General features: G+C 57.9%; 1 protein-coding gene across 3 annotated transcripts in view; it reads right to left on the minus strand.

Moving 5' to 3' along the window:
• Window positions 1–2769: 2769 nt before the first annotated feature.
• Window positions 2770–13661, minus strand: part of LOC104486801 (receptor-type tyrosine-protein phosphatase V-like) — a 32860-nt gene continuing 21968 nt past the window's right edge. For 2 of the 3 annotated variants that reach the window (XM_086765851.1, XM_086765850.1), the window contains exons 26-39: window positions 13225–13301; window positions 12272–12406; window positions 11819–11941; window positions 11335–11495; window positions 10840–10975; window positions 10168–10247; window positions 9501–9588; window positions 8902–8992; window positions 8163–8239; window positions 7832–7966; window positions 7211–7333; window positions 6545–6702; window positions 5774–5909; window positions 2770–3410 (exon numbers count right to left, since the gene is read on the minus strand). In XM_086765851.1, the coding sequence (XP_086621977.1) occupies window positions 3351–3410; window positions 5774–5909; window positions 6545–6702; window positions 7211–7333; window positions 7832–7966; window positions 8163–8239; window positions 8902–8992; window positions 9501–9588; window positions 10168–10247; window positions 10840–10975; window positions 11335–11495; window positions 11819–11941; window positions 12272–12406; window positions 13225–13301 (1580 nt within the window). In that variant the 3' untranslated portion in view covers window positions 2770–3350. Of the gene's footprint in view, window positions 3411–5773; window positions 5910–6544; window positions 6703–7210; window positions 7334–7831; window positions 7967–8162; window positions 8296–8901; window positions 8993–9500; window positions 9589–10167; window positions 10248–10839; window positions 10976–11334; window positions 11496–11818; window positions 11942–12271; window positions 12407–13224; window positions 13302–13661 lie in introns of those variants that run through there. The other variant, XM_086765852.1, reaches the window with a different exon arrangement.

Raw genomic sequence — 13661 nt, forward strand, 5'->3', positions numbered from 1 at the left:
TGGGGAATATGGCTTTGAGCAAAGCCCCAGGCATAATGACTCTGAAAGCCACAGGGTAGCTCTGATTGCAGAAAAATAGAAAAGAGAGGATGGGGAGGCCCTGCCCCTCCTTATCCTTGGCAGCTGCCCCTTTCTGAGGATGCAGTCCTGGCCAGGCCATTGGGACACCCTGGTAGCTGCTCTTGGCAGAGTAAGGGAGGGCTTGTCTCTGCAGAACCTCAGGTGACAAACAGCCAAAGGAACAGTGACCACCCAGTAATCTGCTTCTGTGCCCCTCACAAGGCTCCTGCTACCTCACAGCAATGACTGCTCCTCAACATCCTCACTGTCACTGACCCCACTTCCCAGGTCACAGCGCTCCACAGACATTTTTTAAATCTTCTGAGACTAAAAGCATGAGGTGTTTTACACACCATAAATCACGTTGGGATGTGTAGATATAAATGCTTCTCGGTGTTCAGTGGAGACTGCACTTTGAAAAAGAATCTATTGGGCACCAGGCTAAAGCTCACATCTGCACACTCCCCTGAGATGGAACCGTGCTCAGCATCTGGGGTTTCTGGGCCACACATAGCAAATGAGAGCCACACGCAGTGTCCAGCTGCAGGGAGATGCTGGGGTTGGATCCAGGTCTGTGTCATCTCTCCCCTGTTTGAGGGAACGAGCACCAGTCCATTTCCTAAGTCAGCAGGTGCTGATCTAGGTTCCTGCACAGGGACCTCTGCCTTCGTGTGCTTTGGAGGTCAGCTGTGCTGAAGCTAAGATGGCGAGGAGAGCACTCTAACAACCGGATGGGATTTGGCTGCCGATGTGGAAGTACCAGCACTTTCACCGTCCTTGTCGGTGTTTGTTAGAGGACTGTGGACTCACAGGTCTGTCTTGTAGGTCAGGAACTATTTTTAAGGCTGGCTGGAGCTGGAGGGTGAAAGGTGGACAGCAGAGTTGTTTCTGATGGAGGTCTGAGGAGGATGGTCCTCTGCGCCTGTGGCAGGACACATGGTCTTTGAGACTGTGCCTTCTCAGGGGCTCTTGAGATAAAACCCTCAACACACTGGTGAGGTCCTGTGCTGCTGCTGGGCAGATCTAAGCTTCACCAGCCTGTCAGCCGAAACTCTGGGCGGACAACGTGCACGTCACTGTCTGGATCAGCAGTCTGCTTGCTCTGTGTCAGGCCTCAGGCACACACTGGTGTGCTCTCCCGTGGTGCCCCAGTAGAAGATGGCAGCACCCCGTGAGCAGCAAAGAGCTTGACCCCACCACTCCTGCCTGCTGGGCTGGGGCGTCGCTGGGAGCGAGCATTTCCTTGCTGCCACACTTCTGAATCCTGCAGCACAAGCACAGGTAGGAGTTACCAGGTCAGGGTGGGTGAGGGTGGCCGTGGGCTACTCAGGATGCTCTGGCCTGCGGTGAAGACAGCACTGCACACACAGAGTGTCCAGGGTGAGGGGAAACATGGGGGAAAAACATTTCTGTGTGGGGCTAAGGCTGTGCATCATCTGGATTTCCTTTAGCCCATGAGTGCTGCAGCTCGGAGCTGGGAGCAGAGCAGGGAACGGAGGGAAGGGAGGATGGCAGAGGGGACTGAGCAGCAGGGAAGCCCTGCCTGCAGTACGGAAGAGATATTCTGTGCATGGAGAGCCTGCTCCTACCTCGCTGTGTGCTGTCTACGTGTGGGCAGCGGGTACAAAGGGACGCAGGCAGGTTCCCACTCTGGCCTGAACATATATGGCTGGCAACTGGGCTGCACTGGTGGGGACGGGAGTTGGGTGAGTGCAGCAACTGCCAAGGAGAAAAACATTATCTGGGAGGAGGGGGTCGAACCCTGAGGCAACCGAGGCTTTGTCCCAGTGCTGGGATGGCTGATGGTTGTCCGTGCTTCGGTGGCCCTGCGTGTCCCTCTCAGTAGGACCCTTGTTTTGGAAGAGGCAGAAGCTGTTTGTGGAAACACAGAGGCAGTAGGATGAGTGGTCAACCCAGTCCCCCATCTGGGGCTGTCTACTCCTTGCAGTTGGTCTTGGGACCTCCTCATCGTAGCTGCTGTGTCTCCTCACCCCTAAGGCAGTTCCTGCAGGCCATGGTACTATGGGTGGGCGTGTGGACCTGACTGGGACGGGGTGCTGCTTTGAGACTGCACCATAACCTCTTGCTGCCTGAAGGGGTGAAGGAGGGTAAAGGGGATCCCAGATACAGTTATTCTCTACCCCAGGAACATCCTTGTGAAACCACTTGCTTTTTTTTTTTTTTTTTTTTTTAACTCTTTCTTCTGGCTTTCACTTGGAGCTCAATCAACCAAGTCGCCACTTGCAATTTCAGCTTGTGCACGGCCATCTCTGCTTCCAGAGCATGGTGTCCCTTCGTGTGGCAGCACGGACAGCCCAGCTCCTGGGGCAGCAGCCAGTGCTCGGCAGAAGCCACAGGGCTGCCAGCTGCTTGCCAGCATGTCAGCTGGACCAGATGGCTTTGCCCTGCTCCTTGGCTCCTGGGAGCCAGCAGGTTCATAACTTCAAGACCAAGCTTCATCAGAAAATGTCTCTCTTCCTCGTAAAGCTGTGGGTGGGTTGGAGGTTCAGCGTGGAGATGCTGCCTCAGTAACAGGAGCAGATGAGAGTGAGCAGAAGCTGCTATGTGCATTGGGCTGTGGTACCTGGACTGGCCAAGGGCACCCCATCTGCTGCCCACAGCGAGGGATACGGCTGCTCTGTGAGGAACAGTTGCAAGGCCTTGGCATCATTGAGACTCCACAAAAGCCAATCTCCCCTTAGGAGCACACTCTTTCCTAGATCTGTTTATTGTTTATATCTAAGACTGATCCACCAGCCCAGAAAAGCCAGCTCCCACCACGCTCTGCCCACAGCCGTGTCTGAGACCTCAGCACGCCTTGCGCCCATGGTCACACGGAGACCACGGTGCCCAGGGCTTGTGTCAGACCTCAGCAGCCCGCGGGTGCCGGGCTGTCCAGGAGTGAGCCCAGGGCTGCCCCTTCTGTGCTGAGGGGCAGGGGCACCGCAGGACCCCCACAGCTGGCGCTGGGTGTTGCAGTGGGGGTAACAGACCTTCCAGGCACCAGGAATCCCAGGAGATGGTCAAAGCAGGGGAGCATCCCACCCAGACCCTCGCCATATCTGCACCGAGGGGCTGCGGCAGTGCCTGGCAGGACAGCACTGCCCATCTACTCAGGAGACCCCCGTCACTTCTAACACCACGTAGGACGTGCTGGTGGCAGTGCTGGGGTGGGCCCCCTCTCGCTGCTGGCCTCAGGAGCCCCACGGTGCTCTCACCCCAGCTCCCGGCTCCGCACAGGGCCCCGCAGAGGTGGAGGGTGGGACGGTGCCGGGAAGCGCCGAGTGGTGTTAGGGCTCTTTCTGAGCGACGATGTCCCGGACACAGGTGTACAGGAACATGTACTGGTCCTGCAAAAGAGAAAGCGGGGGCTGGAGTCAGGCTTCTGACAGAGACCTCCTGGTTGCAGGACTGACCCTGCAATTTGCCTTAAAAGGTCCTAATTAAAAAAGTGTCTGATGGCAAAGTAGGATTTGCTTTCCCAAATGGTTGTTTCATGTTTGTCCTGTGTCACCAGAGCTGGCAGAAAGGCAGAATCGAGCCTGGAGCTGTAGTTACACCATGCTTGTTTCCTCCTGCTTCATTATCCCCACTCACAACACCAGAAGCCAAACTGCGCTGCGGCACGAGAAGGACAAGGTCCTCTGACTTCCTCAAAGTGCCCCAGCGGCTCTTGGATGTGCTGTGGCGCTTGCATCCAAAACAAGACCGAAGAGCAACTACAGCGACGATGCAGAGCTCTGGCAGTGACCTGGGGCCAGGAGGGAAGACCTCTGGAGCAGGACTTTCCCTTGGTGGTAGTCTCGGCGTACCTGAGCCAGGGGCTGACAGCAGATTAGAGTACATCTCTGCAAGCCCTCAGAGGTAGACAACAAGATCTGGGTGGTTTTAGTCCAGTCGCATTGTCTCTCGGTTTTTAAGATCACCAAAATGATCCATCAGCACCAAATGAGGGTCCAGAGGTCTGAAGTCCACCGTGAATTTGATGCGGGGTTCTGCTCAAACACCACGCTGCTCCAAAATGGTGCGTGGCTACAAAACAGCCAGGCCTGACCACCGCCACGGCAGGGCTCCGGGACAGGCAAGGTGTGGGGAAGGTAAACCAGGGCGGAGGCACTGCACAAAGCTGAAAGGCAGGGCCAGGCTGCCAGTGCTGCGGGTTGGAATCACACGGCAGCCAGGAAGGAGGGGGATTAGGGACTCCGCAGAGGGGCCTCCGATCAGCTCCCTAATGCGCTGGCTAAGCTGCGAGTCACGAGGAGCCTCCTCCCCCGCCGGCGGTGGGTTTAGCCCCACTGAAGGGCTGGGAAAGCCACGGATCACACAATGGCTGCGGTTCTAGGTCACCAGAGCGTGTTTTCAATGAGCCTGGCCCGATTGTGAAATCTGGAGTGGCAGCTCAGGGTTGACTTCAGACCACGCACGCTCAATGCCTGGCTAAATCCAAGAGCCCATCCCCAGAGACACGCACCGCGCTGGAGCTGGGCTTGCTTAAATACCGAGTGCTTATCCATGGACAACCCCTCAAAGGTTCATCTTCCCCCTTGTTTGGTACTAAACCTCAAAGAAATCAGCTAATGTCCCCAGTGCGACAGCAGCGTGCCCCTGCCAGAGGTAAAGGGGTCCCGGCAAATCCCCGCAGCGGTGGAGGAAGCTGGCAGCCACATGGCAGCAGCGTGGGGCTGGAGGGCAGCCCTGCCCGTCCTTCGCTGGCCATGCTGAGATCACAGCGACCACTGCTTGTGGCAATCTGGGGAGGCAGCTGCCCCTGCTGACCCCCCTCAGTGGGGCAGTGGCTTTTGGTCGGTGCTTGCTGTGCTTTTATGGGCACATTGTGTCTCTGCTCGGCAAGATCGCTGCTGAAATACAAAGGAGCTCTGAAGCAGGGGCAGCGGACGCCTTGCCCTCCTCTGGCTCCCGCCATGCGCATGGTTCACATTAATTAAGAACGCCGTTAGCTGCTTGCAGGCAGCTCGGCAGCTGGGAAGCCCCGGAGAGATCTGCCCTAAGTCTGCTGTCCCCTGTGGGGAGAGTTTCCAGGGATGCTGCATCAGCTCGTTCATCGGTCAGGACAAATGAAAGCGTTGTCCAGAGGGCATCTGCGCCGCCAGCACCCATCAGGAGTGGCACGCCAGCGGCCTGTGTGGCACGGCACAGCAGGGCATGGCTGCGGCACCATCAGATAGTGCCACAGCCCACACGGCCGCAGGGCAGCTGCAAAAGCGGCAGAGTGTCCCACCAACCCCCTCGCAGGCGGCCGCAGCTCCGGCAGCAGGCAGGGGCCGGGAGCAGGCTCTGAATGAGGGGATGTGGCAGGGAGAGGCACCAGACAAGGGGAAACCCAGCGGGTTCTGGGTACCCGGGCTGACAGCCGTGTCCAGAGACTGCTGTCAGCAGACAGGTTTGCCATGTAGGATGAAACCTGTCCAGGGCAGAACGGGAAGAGTGCCTTGCATTTATCCTGAGCTCACGTGCAATTTAACCTGTTTTAACTCAGAACTAAGAAGATGGAAAGCCCTCTCCTGGGAAAAGACAGTGCCCTTAGCCCTCAGGGGCTGGCAGAGGAAGCACGGAACAAATCCCTGCAGAGGCTGCACGGGCTCCCAGGTGGCAGGGAGCACCCGGGGAGGGGACAGTATGCTGCCAGCTCCCAGCAGCTCAGCATGAACCTCCCGTTTGGTCCGCCCCACCACCCTTCCTCCTTACCACCTACCAGAGTGGGAGTCATGAGACAGCAGCTTCTTGTCAGCTGGAGGGTCACCCCGTAGACATCCACAGTTCTCTCGGCTTTCATCTGGTGCAACAGGCAATCCAGGGAGATCAGCGTCCCCATTTGGCTCACACCACCGCTGCAAGGGACGAGGGAGGGTCTTTGATGCCAGGCCAGGCTAAGCTGAACCTCTTCGGAAGTGGACACCAGCCCCGTGAGAAAGCATGCAGCAACTGGGTATGGTGGGGTTAGGGCACTGTGAGCACAGGTCTAGGAGTTAGGAAGCCCCGTGTGGGATGGGACCCCGAAGTGCCCATTGAAGGACCCTGGAGACCCAGCCTGCCCTGCCCTGCTGACTGTATCCCTCATCCAAGCCAGCTCTGCCGACGTGCTGATGTGTTGGCTCCTGTGGGACTGTGAGTTCTCCCTGGCTGCAAGCAGATGAGGACATCAAGGCTGCTCCCAGGATCCCAGCAGTCAACCCAGCGATAGCCTGGGCACCTCAGCCCAGCAATGCCTGCTCCATCCACGTTTGCCCCTGGCCAAGCCCTATTTGCCCTCCCCTTTCCCATGCGGTTGGCAGAGCACTTCTTCACCTGACCTCCCAAGCTCAGAGCTTCCCCAGCTCCGTTAGACCTACTCTCAACATGCCCCAAAACCTTGGGGTCCTTGGTGAAGGGTGAAGGCTTGCTGCTGGCCATGCCAAGGCACTGCGCAGCTGGTGGGTGCCAGCCCCGAGAGGCTGCCCGCGGACAGAGCAGTAACGTGAGGTACCTGCAGTGCAGCAGGAGAGGACCGGCTCTCTTTCGGTGGGGCATGCACCGTCTGACAGCAGTGAGGAGCTCCACCAGGCTCTGGACATCTGGCTGTTTCTTGCTGCTCCAGAGTGTGTATAGGAACCGTTGTACCTGCCTCTCCTTTGCTTTCTTCTCCTGGTGAGACACAAAGGGTTGACATGGCTGTTGGGGAGGGATGAGTGAGTTTGGATGCAGAGGGGTCCCAGCTCTCCAGTCCTTAGGCTGTCGGATGCTTTCCAGAGCTAACGGCTAGCGTCTGTAAAGCTGTCCAGGCAGTCTCTGCTGGGGCATTGCCCATCACCCGCGCGGTGGGAATGGTGCCTCCTTCCCCACGGCACTGACCCGCCCCTTGAGAGGGAGAGTGAGAACTGTGCGGGCCTTTTCAAAGAGGGTCAGAAAGACCTATCAGCAAGGGGCGGGGGAAGCCTCCAAGCCTCTCCCGTGCATTTCCTATGTCCACTCAGCAGATATTGTTCTGGATATTGCAATCTAGACTCCCTCCTGCATTTGTGGACTGCTGGCACTCTGCTCTTACAGCTCAGACAAGTCCCCATGGACCTTTCATCCCTTGTCCCTGCAGACTTCTTTGCTAGCAGCGAACATCCCAGGCAGTGGGAGCCAGGCCAGCCCCATCAACACGTACGTGTTTCATTTTGAGCTGGATACACCTCCATCCGGAGACAACCTTCTCTGTGCCACACTGGATGGTCAGCATCTTTGTGCAGAGAGAGTCTCCTTCCAGGGGCCAGCACGCCTCATTTGGGACCTGTGCACAACAGCAAGTTTGGCTTCATGTTGACAGTTGCCATATTTCAGATCAGTCACCATCACAGAGGGGTCTGTGATGGGCCTGAACCAAGAGCACCCCCAATATTATTTCATGTGAGTTCATCCCCTAGCTAAACCCTGGGGGAGTTTTCGGAAACAACAGCAGATTGCAGCCAGCTTCCCTGTTAACACATGGCTGCTGGGCAGATGCTCTCCACCTCGAATGGACAGAGACAGGAGCTGCTGTCCTTGGGTGCCATGGAGATGCAGCTTGGAGAGTAACGACTGAGTCCAGGGCCATGGACTGCATGGACGGCAGACAGAACCTGTCTCCCATGACAAGCAGTGGGAGCCGGTTGACACAGGAAAAGTTCAGCTTCAGCTAAGCTGGATCAGCACCCAGTGAAGAGAGTTTAAATTTTGGAGCTACGCTAGCTTCTGGCTCCGTTAAACAGATCCCTGCTCTGTCACGGCACGAACAGGCGTGGCACCTTACCTCCCCCTTCTCCTGCCATGGGAGAAGTGTTAGGATGGTGTGAATGTCCTGTTCCCACACCAGGGTCCAGAAGTCCTCCATGGTCAACTTGTCAGGCCCCTGGACAGCCAGATACTCCCTGCTGGAGCTGCAGCCCTGGGCGGGGAACAAGAACATCACACATCCTCAGTCCCCACAGGCCTCTCCTGTCCGCACAAGACCAGAGCAGCAGTGAGGCAGTGCAGGAACCGGGCAGCAGGGAGCAGGGCCCCTGTGAGGAAGGGGGAGCATCACCCGCTGCCGGTGGGACCCAGGCACCGGGGTGGGCATCGCTGCTGGGGCTACGACTCACCGGGACACGCCACACCTGCAGGAGACCTGAGAAAGGGCCCTGATCCAGCAGGGAAAACTTCACTCTGGTGCGATCGTCTGCAAAATACGTGGGAGGTGGAGGGATCCAGTGCAGCCTTGTGCTCACACAGCTCCTGCAGACCGACTGCCAGGCTCTGCACAGCCGCACAAATCCAACCCCCATTCACCGTTTCTCTGTAAAGGTGCTCTCCTCCGCAGTGCTCTGGCCTAGCTCACGGACATTGGTCCCCAAAAGACAGGTCTATCCCAGCCTCCTGCTCAAAGCAGATGGGTGTAGCGCAGGTTGCTCAGTGTCTTGGCCAACGGAGACCTGCATATCTCCAAGGACGAAGAGCCTGCAGATGCCTTGGGCCCTTGTTCCAGTGTTTGGCCACCTTCATGGGAATTCTTTTTTTTCTTATACTGTGTTGGATTACTCTTCCAAATCATCCCTTGTCCTTCCAAGATGCACTTCTAAGAAGACTATAGTTTCTCTGTACCCTCTAGTTGAAGGTAGCAATAAGATCTCCCCTTTGCCTTCTATTGTCCAGGCTGAATAAATCCACCTATCTCAGTCCCATACATCATGTGCTCCACCCCCAAAACACTTTGGTAGCTTTCTGCTGGACTCACTGCAGTGTGTCAAAATATTTTCTCGTACTGTGGAGCACCAGCCCTGGTCCAGCTTAGCTCCAGGCAGGTACAGGAAGGAAGAGGATGGGAGGTATCACAGCACTTACATGGGAGGATGCTGGAAGAGGGCCGTGTCTGCTGGTTGCCTGAAGATGGTGTTGCAGAGCTGGCTTCTTCCTTGACAACCTCTAGGAGGGTCTGCCCGGGTGAGAGAGAGTGGAGGAAGCAGTGAGCAGGGACCGGTCAGGAGGAGCAGGAGGAACTGGGGGCTCCTGATGACATCTGGCCTCAGCACAGAGGGGTGGTTACAGCTGCACGTGCAGAAGCCTTAGGAGGGGTGCTACATGACCATCTCTGGGGTGGGCTGCCAGGGCTGCTCCACACTGTCGGGAGATGGCTGCATCTCTCTGTAGGAGAATGGTGTCCAGGGAGGTCCCTACCCTGCATGGGGTCTGGAAAGGAGGGGGTCATGGACAGACCCTGATGAGTGCAGGATGCGTGAGGGAGCTGTGTGCCTGGAGACGCCATGCCATGGAGAGGGGACACTGCCAGGACAACCAGGCACATGGAAACCAGGGCATGGGACCCACTCAGGAGGCACTTCTTGGATGTTCCCCAGCCTGACCAGGTGCAACCACTCTCCAGGTCCCCCCAGTGCACATGGCCATGGCAGCACTCCCTGCACCCTGCCCGGGACAGCTCTCACCTCGTACTCCCTCAGGAAGCCCATGTGGGACTTGGCTGCCTTCTGGGCGTAGTGCTGAGCAAAGCTTTTCAGTGGGATGGGACAGGACCTGAGGAGAGAAACTGGGGGTAAGGGTGAGCAAACTCAGCAGCATCCAGGCTGTGTCTGCAGTAGGTGGACGGGGCTGAGGGCAGACCTTCAGCCCTCAAATGCTGGGACCCTTGGAGGCCCCCAGCCCAGCTCTGGCCTATGCCAACCTGCTCTCCGCTAGATAAAGTGACATCCCAAGGCCACCCAGCTGCCATGAGACCCTCCAGTTTGAACCCATCTCTAGGGCATCCCTGTGGGTTGGGAAGTCAGGGGCTGGTTGAAATGCCTTCCCCAGGACAGCTCTGCAGCTCTTTGGCACTGGCGTACTCCAGGAGATTAGCACTGGAAGAAAGGAGGATGTGTTCCCCCCGAGCCCTCCCAGTGTCCCCAGTGACTAAGCTGGACTCCCCAGGCTGCAGGGAACAACCAGGCTTGGGCTGACATCCCTCCAAACACTGGATGGGACAGCTGGCTGGGCTTCCCCGTCCTTCTGTCCTGGAGTTGAGGCTCAGGCTGGGGTCAGGACCCCAGCCTGCTGTCTGAAGGGACTGTGGGTCACAGTGGGTAGAGTGGAAGGCAAAATGCAGCAGGGTCTTACCTCTCCGTCCCTGATAAACCCAGGAGTGGTTCCTCCAAGATCTTGTCCAGGATACAACTGTGCAGGAAAATATACTGGGACTGGAAGGCAAAGGCAGATGGCAATGTAGAGCATTGCACCAGGCAGAGAGCACGACAGGGTGGGTACGGCACTGCCCAGAGGGCAGAGGGTGCCCTATGTTCGTGCCCCAAAAGCCCTACATTCAGGCCCAAAAGGCGCTGGCTACTTCAGCCTCAGAGTCCCTGGATTCCTCTGCTGGGTCCGTTTCTCCTGAAGGGCAGTACTGATACTTTTTCCCAACCCTGAGTACTGGAAATATGAGATTGTGCAGCATCACAGGCCAACCACATGGTGAGGGTTAAGAGTTGCCTGCAAAGGGCCTGATCCTGTCCCTAGCCGCTCTGGGGTGTTGCTGAGCCTCCTGGGAGGGCTGTGAGACTACACATGTTGTGCTGTGGGTCTGGCAGGGCATGAAGCTGCTGGAGATCCCCCAAAGAAGAGCAATTTCCACTCCAGCTGAGCTGCTGCTTTGAGTGGCATTGTGACACAGCGCCAGGTTGGGGACCAGCCTGGGGTGCTGGGGCTGGCCGGCCAGCTCGTCTGTCTGCTAGCCTGGCTAGCTTTTACGTCCTGGAGCAAGAGGCCTGGGGGAAGAGGGAGCAGAGGTCTTACCAGGGTCTGAATCATCTGGTGGCGGTTCATCCGCAAGGCGTAAACAACACCGAAAGTGTCCACCACCTTCTCCTCCTTCATCTGCTGCAGCAGCCGGTCTAGGGCAATGAAGGTGCCAGTGCGGCCCACCCCAGTGCTGAGAGGACAGACAGCAAGGGTCAAACATTGCCTGACACCACAGCTGATGGGCTCCCCTCCCACTGCTACACATGGCTCCCAGATGGGGCACCTGTCCCAGCACCCCAGAGCACTGGTCCCAGCACAGCATGGGGCTGAGGAGCCATTCAGACCATCTCCAGCTGCCCCGTACCCTGGGACTCGGGGGCAGGCTGCAAGCAGACCTGTAATCCCCAATGCCCAACTAGAAGACCCTCTACAGACCAGTTGTGTCTCCCAGGCACTGCTTTCCCTCCCAGTTCGGGCATGAGCAGGACCCTTGTTTCCCGTGCCCTGTCCCATCGTCCCCTCCTGCCGTCCCCTGGGGCAGAGCCTCGCCTGCAGTGCACGAGGGTTGGCCCTGCGTCCTTGGTGCTCTGGATGTGCTCCCGGACCAGCTCTCTGAAGGTGATAATGGAAGTTGTGGACTCCGGGATTCCATGGTCAGGCCATGCCGTGTAGTGCAGGTGGGACACGTGCCGCTCTGCCCGGAGACCCTCCTGCCGGGGGGACGTTGGTGATTGGTGTGCAGCCCGCTGGAAAAGGGGTATGCATGCACCCCGCCGCCCTGGGAGCACCCGGGGACTTGGGGACACTTGGCCCAGCTGCAGGGAACAGCCAGCGCCAGGTCTGCTGCACTGCCTGGTGACTCCTGCTCCCCTGTCCTCCCCCACGGTCCCCTGCCATGGTGGGTCTCTGAACCCCGCTGGTGGCAGGGAAAGGAAATTATGCCACCACCACCAAGGAGAAACACCATCGCATCCCATGCAAACCCCCCGCTGTTGACAGGTCCCTGAGTCCATCCTCGTGGGTCCTTACTCACGTGCCACAGCTTGAACTCGCGTGTGGTCCACTCCTCAGAGCTGCTCTGCGTCAGCAGGTGGACCCGGACCTGCCCGTAGGAGACTGGAGCAGATTCAGATGGCCAGTAATGATCACAGAGGACCTAGAGCACGGGCAAGATGAGGCCCCAGTGAGGCTAGTGAAGGCCCAGATCTCACTGGGTGACCTCCCGGCTCCCTGGGAGCATCTGGAGATCAGCAGGTCTTGGGGAGCAGGCAAGGGTGCTTCCCTTTCCCATCAGGAGCTTTGCACAGCACTCCCCCACCTCCCCTGTGTTTGGATCTCAGAGTCCTCCAGAGCAAAGGACCTGTGTGGTCCATGCTCAGCCTGGAGCCATATCTGAGCAGGGGTTGGTGCAGGGCACACACCCAGCTCTGGGCTCAGCTCACACAACCAGATCTGGGCTTGGCGGAGGCTGGCGGTGCTGACCTACCCGCCCGTTCTCCATGCACACTGTCAGCATGATGATGTTGCAGACGTTCTGCTCCCACACCAGCCTCCAGAAGTCCTCTATCGTTTTCTTCAGGGGCCCCTGGGTGGCGATGAACTCCTGCTGGGATGTATAGCCCTGCACAGAGGAGGATACAAGGAGTTGGCATCTGCTGAGGCAGGCGGATGCTGCCCTGGGACAGAGTTACTGCCTGGTCTGCTTTGTGGCAAAAGGAGCAATGCCTTTTGAAGAAATGCGGGTGCCAGGCAGCTGATTTCAGAAGCAGCTGATTTCACAGGAAGCATGCTCTGCCGCACATGTGCTCTCTACATATTTGGAATAAAGGCGTGATCCGCACCGTTTCCCTCCAAGCAGTTCCTCATTCAGCCTAAACACAGAAAGACAGAGCTGCATCTTTCTTGTGCTCCCCAGTCGTAGCTGGAGGTAGGGCGAGCATGCGAGGTCGCAGGCTGGTTCTCTGCCTTTGCCCCTTTGACACACACATGCCCCGCGGATCCACACACCCGCACGTGCATGCCGTGTGCCCTGCCTGTTACCTGGGAAAATCTCCTGGACGGGGGACATGGGCACAGCTCCAGGGTGGTTCAAATGCAGCTGCACAGACCAGAAGGAGAAAGAGCAGACAGACAGATGGGGCAGTAAGCTGGGAGAGGATGGGAAGAGGAGAGTCTTCAAGAAGAAAGCAGAAAGCCTCGCCAGTCTCCCCACACTCACACCTCCGCATTCACAGCACTTGCCCTCTGATGATCTCCATCAACCCCTGCTACAGGGCAACCATGCATCTTCGCCTGACCCCCAACTCCTTGCCCGTCTGTGCTAGCTGTGGCTCCAGTGGCAGCTCTTGCCCACCAGCCCTCACAACCTCGATCCAGGCAGAGTTTCTCTGATGGTGCCCCATGGCCGTGTCTCTGGGGGGAAGGCAAGCGGGCACTCACAGGCATGAAGTTGGCATTGATGTAGTCTGAATGTGGATCCTCCCCCAGCTGGCTCAGCTTGACCCGAGAGTGATCATCTGAAAGAGAGTGTACAGACTTGATCCTTCAGGGCAGCCCTTCACCAAGACATGGCCACCTCCTCTTCACCTGGGTAACACATCGGGAGAAACCCCAGCAGCTCCGCTAGCTCCACGTATGCAGCCAGCAGTGAGGGTCTGTGCTTGGCCAGGCACCTTCTCCCCAGAGAGGTGAGCACTGCCTGCCAGCTGGGTCAGCAGCAGGGTAAGAAAGCAGAGATGGTATCATGAGGCTCATCAGAGAAGACATGGGACACTCGTTGTCCTCCTTTGGTCTCCAGCTCAGACTCATCCCTGAGCTGGGCTCACACAGCACCTGCCCAGCAGCCTCCTGGAGGGGCTGAGGAGGACGGTGGCTCA

This window comes from Chlamydotis macqueenii, chromosome 23, assembly GCF_036417535.1.
Source record: "Chlamydotis macqueenii isolate bChlMac1 chromosome 23, bChlMac1.mat, whole genome shotgun sequence".
NCBI lineage: Eukaryota > Metazoa > Chordata > Aves > Otidiformes > Otididae > Chlamydotis > Chlamydotis macqueenii.